This window comes from Amblyomma mixtum, chromosome 4, assembly GCF_055824585.1.
Source record: "Amblyomma mixtum isolate Tamu chromosome 4, ASM5582458v1, whole genome shotgun sequence".
Classification (NCBI taxonomy): domain Eukaryota; kingdom Metazoa; phylum Arthropoda; class Arachnida; order Ixodida; family Ixodidae; genus Amblyomma; species Amblyomma mixtum.
Genome location: NC_143015.1, coordinates 30,724,871 through 30,730,870, shown reverse-complemented (window position 1 = coordinate 30,730,870; position 6,000 = coordinate 30,724,871). Strand labels below are relative to the sequence as shown.

At 44.6% G+C, this 6,000-nt stretch overlaps 1 protein-coding gene across 1 annotated transcript in view; it reads left to right on the top strand.

Moving 5' to 3' along the window:
- Positions 1–2,484: 2,484 nt before the first annotated feature.
- The window catches only part of LOC149346065 (cardioacceleratory peptide receptor-like), an 89,207-nt gene continuing 85,691 nt past the window's right edge, over positions 2,485–6,000 (top strand). Inside the window, exon 1 of the mRNA XM_089585342.1 lies at positions 2,485–2,893. Coding sequence (XP_089441468.1) covers positions 2,828–2,893 — 66 coding nt within the window. The 5' untranslated portion in view covers positions 2,485–2,827. The remainder of the gene's footprint in view (positions 2,894–6,000) is intronic.

The following is a 6,000-nucleotide window of genomic DNA, read 5'->3' as shown; positions in this document are numbered from 1 at the left end:
TTAGAGGGCGGAGATTATACCTCCTCGCTTGTTCTGTGTCCATATATTGACGAAACGGATTCATTGTAAGCCTGCCCTGACGAAGGTAATACCATTCCCGAAACTGTTGGCAAAATAAACGTTAAAAGAACCGTCGCGTTTGTCGTAATACTGTACCTAAACTAGTAAACTGGGCCATTGCAACCCCTACTGAATACAATATATACACATATACAGGGTGTTTTTTTTAGAAGGTCCAAAATTTTTAAAGAAAGGTAAATTCCTTTAGATTTATTTTAGCACTGGGGCTATACTGGAGGCTACGGCGGGCGCCAGGCAAGAGGAAAACTGCTTTAATTAGTTCGCTTATCAACTAAATGTGTTAATTAACTTTTCTAATTTTTGTTTTAGGGGATATGTTGTATTCGCAGAATTAGAGATCGTCCTCTAAACAGTCCAACCGAGAAAAAACAATTCTAATTAAAAATTTTTCACGCACGTTACGAGGCGCGAACAATTCACCCTGGTAGGCATCTTCACACCGTAACACAGCGGCGGGAGCGCCTCTGACGTAATTCACTCCGCCCTGCGCTTTGCGTCACGCGTCCCGGACTGGCGGCCTGCGCTACCGCTGCTTATCTCGCTTCGCTCCGCGGCCTCACGGAATGCCGCGCTGGAAGAAAAACGCATTGACACAAAGTGCAGGGCGGAGCGAGCTACGTCACAGGCGCTCACAGACGCTGTGTTACAGTGGGAAGCTGCCTAGCAGGGTGACATTTTCTCGCTTCGTTACGCGCGCAAAAAATTTTTTCATGAAAATCTTTTTTCTTGGCTGGACTGTTTGGAAGACGGTCTCCAATTCTGCTAATACAACATATCCCCTAAAATAAAAATGATAAAAGTTAATTAACGTATTCAGTTAATTAGCGAACTAATTAAAGTAGTTTGCCTCTTACCTGGTGTCCGCCGTAGCCCTCAGTATAGCTCCAGGGTTAAAATAAATCTAAAGGAATTTACCTTTCTTTAAAAATTTTGGACCTTCTAAAAAAAACCCCTGTATATATATATATATACAGGGTGTTTTTTTTAGAAGGTCCAAAATTTTTAAAAAAAGGTAAACTGCTTTAGATTTATTTTAGCACTGGGGCTATACTGGAGGCTACGGCGGGCGCCAGGCAAGAGGAAAACTGTTTTAATTAGTTCGCTGATTAACTAAATATGTTAATTAACTTTTCTAATTTTTGTTTTAGGGGATATGTTGTATTCGCAGAATTGGAGATCGTCCTCTAAACAGTCCAACCAAGAAAAAACAATTGTAATTAAAAAATTTTCACGCACGTTACGAGGCGCGACAAAGTCACCCTGGTAGGCATCTTCACACCGTAACGCAGCGGCGGGAGCGCCTCTGACGTAGTTCACTCCGCCCTGCGCTTTGCGTCAAGCGTCCCGGACTGGCGGCCTGCGTATCGCTTCTTATCTCGCTTCGCTCCGCGGCCTCACGGAATGCCGTGCTGGAACAAAAACGCATTGACACAAAGTGCAGGGCGGAGCAAGCGCTCACAGACGCTGTGTTACAGTGTGAAGCTGCCTACCAGGGTGATTTTTTCTCGCTTCGTTACGCGCGCAAAAATTTTTTTCATGAAAATCTTTTTTCTTGGCTGGACTGTTTGGAAGACGATCTCCAATTCTGCGAATACAACATATCCCCTAAAATAAAAATTATAAAAGTTAATTAACGTAATCAGTTAATCAGCGAACTAATTAAAGTAGTTTGCCTCTTACCTGGTGTCCGCCGTAGCCCTCAGTATAGCCCCAGGGTTAAAATAAATCTAAAGGAATTTACCTTTCTTTAAAAATTTTGGACCTTCTAAAAAAAACACCCTGTATAGCCAGAGAGGAACTAAGGCAGTCTTGAGGGGTCAAGAGCGAGAAGTACTTCAATAAAAAGGAGAGTTGAGCTGAGAAAAGAACAGCGCCGAGACAAGGGACAGCGAGGGGCAGCGCCGGTCCTGTTGTCCTCTTCTTTCTTTCTCCTTCGTCTCAGCGCTGTTTTCTTCCCAGCGAGAAGAACGCCGAGAAGCCTCACACCACACCAACTTCCACTGCTTGTGGTGTCCCCATTGTTCCTGTGGCATGGCAGCATGGAAAGCGGCGAGACAGAAGTAGAGACCACAAGCAAGTCAGACCCACCCGCTGCACAATTTACACCACGCGTAACCTTTCGCGGCACTTTTTCCTGCCTGCCGTACTTTCCCCAATGAAACAAGCCCTTCCCTATTGGCGCGGGCAAAATGTCCCGCAAACCGAGACTCCGTGCTTTTTCCTCTCTTTATTAACTCGCTCGCCGGCCCAAGGCGCCGCCGCAGCCGACAGATGGCAGCAGCTCACGGCTGGGAGGGGGACGCTGCCACTGGAAGGGAGAGGAAAGGAAGAGGGAAAGGGGGGATAGAAAAGGCCGGATCGTCGGGGTACACTTCAGAGCGCTCCTTACTTCGCATCGGATGGCCGGTGCGGGACGTGTATACCCTTCTGCGAATTAACCCAAGAGGACTGCGGCGGGCGTTTCTTCTCTGTTACGCTGGAGAGACATTTCGAGATCTAGGAACGATTGTGCCGTCCGCTCTTCTGAACTGTTGCCGTTCTAAGAAAAGAACGAGCAAAGAAGAAATGAGATTTGCGGCGCCTTCTCACTGGCATAGTCGTTGACTGTGGGTTCCTTGACTCATGTGTTCGTCTTTATGGCTTCCGCGTGGCGTGATTTATATTCGTTCCTCGTGTCGGCCAGTATATTGATGGTGGATGATGCGTGGGACGATTTTTTCTTACCTCTGCCTTTGAACGCACCATCATGGATTTGAAGGAAAATGAAAGTTCCGCCAACGTCACTGAGTTGGAACCTTTCGACTTTTATCAGGTGAGAAATTGCGAAGTGTTTGGCATCTTGCATGCTTAAGGCATAAAGCGGTATGCTTTATCTGCGTTTGAACGTAAAAGCTACCTCTGTGAGCAGCTCACAGGGCGGTTATAAGCAAATGCCGCATGTCACAAAGCGAGAGGCGGTTCACGTTCGCTCTCGCATTGCCTAGCGGATCAGAGCACTCATATCTTTTAGATGACGGAATATGTTACTTTTCTGCATATTTTGTTTTTCTGAACGATTGCACTCAAAGATCCCAGTAACCCACTATGTTACTCTGTTATCGATCTTTTCCGATGCACTGCTTACAGCTCATCTGTATTTAAAATTGAGCACATTTTTCGCGGCTGGATGTGCATACGTTTTTATAGAAGGAAGTAATGTAACAGTAACGTACTGCAAGCGCAGAAAGGACACTGGAGCAGCATAAAAAAAAATGCAACAGCTGCCGGCCATGCGAGTGATTTAACGCATATCTCAGACTATAATGCAAATTAGGGACGTAGCGAGTAGGAAAGGAAGAAATAAAGTTGATTGGTCGTGGTGCATTTGTAGTCTGTTTCATTTCTGCCAGGAGGAGACGAATGGAATCTCAGGGTTCTCGATAGCACCAGCTCAGGTGAATTCTTAGTTATGACGATATTGTTTGCCCGGAAGTTCGAAGAATCAATTTTGATATTTTCACCTGACAGAACTTGTGCGGTTTCCTAACTTCATTTGCGACAGTTAAACTTGTGGAGAGCTCAAGATGTGCCGAACTGTTCTCCTTATGTTATGATTTCTGTTTTTATGTGCGGTTTCCTAACTGCGGCGTATTTTGAGCCCTCCACAAGTTCAACTTTCGCAAACTAACTGTTCTCCTACTTTTACTTTTCGCTTAGTGCTATGAAGATTTCGGTTTTCCCGTTTTTCTTATACTGTGTGTTCCTCTGAATGCTTTATAAAACAGGCGTTGCTAGTTTTAAACCCAGAATATCCTTAATCCTCTTGTGGCGTTTACAGGCTGGCATTAAGAAATGCATTATTGGCTGTGTTATAAATATTTTCGTCATTATATAATTTTTACTAAGGTTGACCTCACAACAAGCTGCAAAAGATTAAGCTTTAGTACGAAAGGCAATGTGCTTTTCAACGGCATCGCACAGTTCTGCATCGGATGTGCCAATTATTTCGCGCAGAGGGACATTGCTTGCGTGACGGGAGCTCAGTTGCTTCTATTCTCACTTCAAAAAGATTATTGCGCACTTTTTTGTGGTGACTTTAGGAAAAAAGTAGCTCATTTAAAAGCAAACTTCAAAGAATACCATCCAAGGTGTTCAAATCTGTACTTTCGACTTTTTCTCGCCAGCACTGATGTGTGCACAAAAGTGGCTTTCCCACTCATTATGTGCAGCTATGAAGAAGAAAGTCACAGAATAAATGTCACCGTCCATCGGCTGGCTACTCGAAAAGAAAGATCATTTTTGTCACTCCAGAAACTGTTCATGGAAATGTTAGAGAACGTAATAGGCTATTGTTGTTGTACTATTCCTTCAGGTATCTTGAACTGTCCCGGCACGCTCATGTTCCAAGACATCTGGCTAGAATTTCTAAACTCTATTTTCACAGTAACGTTTCCAAGGCGGTGATCACCGGCTATAAACTTCTCGTCTGGTAGCTCAGTTCGTGCATACGGTGTTTGATTTTTTCCTCACTGCAATTGAAAGCGGAGCCCTTTGCGGCACCTGTTGCTTGCGGCCGCTAACAGACGCGGCGCGATAAGAAGTAGTTTTGGGAACCGCGGAGGAGTTTTTGTGCTGCATTTCTTGGTCTTGTTTGCGTAATTATACTGAATTGGTAGAAATCTTGTAGGCGTCTATACCTGAATGAGAGCTTACGGTGAGAACTCTATCAAATTAAATATCTTCGAAATATGGCGGTTTCTGGATTTTCGATGCTAGCGTGGGCAATAAATGCAATGGCCAAAATACTTGTATGTTCACCGCAATTCCGAAAAATATTCTTCCCGTATATGTCCGCATGGTCCCGTATCTTGCGAGGAAAGAAAAAAAGTTTGGTCTGAAGCTCATCACCTGTTGCTAAAAACTTTAAAAGAAAACTTTTGACCACGCGCTGATAGCTGAAAGATCATAAACATTAACACGTCCGGGAAGGTAAAATTCTGTGCGCGCACTAGATTAGTCGTATCCCCTCTTACAAGGCACGAACTTTCTGTGCAACTAAGACTGCTACGTTTATCTTCCTTGCAAACAATTCTAAATTATTCAGTTATCCTCGGTAGTCCGCGAATTCCAGAATTCGTAACCATTTCAGGGGATTCGTCTGAATATTTGCATGTGGCAGTTGTGATTCCCAAATCTTGTTTTAACGACGTACTTTCGATATCACTGCCACTGCTATGGCCACGCACACCCCGCTGCTTCGGGCTCACTTCATGCGTGACAGTTGGAAGCGACTGCCGTGAAATAGTCCGTCCAGATAGACAGGCCATGTGGTGGATAATTGTAGGAATGCAGGGTTCTTTTATAATCCGTCTAAGGCAAATTCGAATAGAAACAATTTTTTGCCTTCAAATTTATAACCTGATATGGCGTGATTTTCTTTCTCCTATGCATAAAATCTCATCGGTAACCCCTAGTGCATTTTGCCCGTTGGTATGAAATTAGTGATAAAGTAAGAGAGAAAGTTCAATGTTTCGCAGAGCACAGTGGTGATACTAGTGTCGCGTACGGAAATATTGAGGAGACTGCAAGGTGAGCAAGGAAACTTGGATTTGTTGAGGACCCGACTGCTTACACTGAATGCTATAACGTGCTGTACACGTTGTGCGTTCTGCGCGGCTGATAAATGCGTTATGAATGTCTGCTGTGGTGTTATGGATAAATATTGCGTGCCGGATGGGCTCAGGCCAGACTTCCGGGTCCCAGTGGGGCTACTGACCAAGAAATAAACGCATAATAGCCACGCACGCATACGTTTCAGTCACAGACGCGCAGATGCATATATTTAGCTTTTTATGCGCAGATACCACTGATTGTAGTGCAGCATTTCCTGGCTCGCTCTTTCTCGCGAATTCACCTTGGACGGGGTCTACTTCTCTTCCG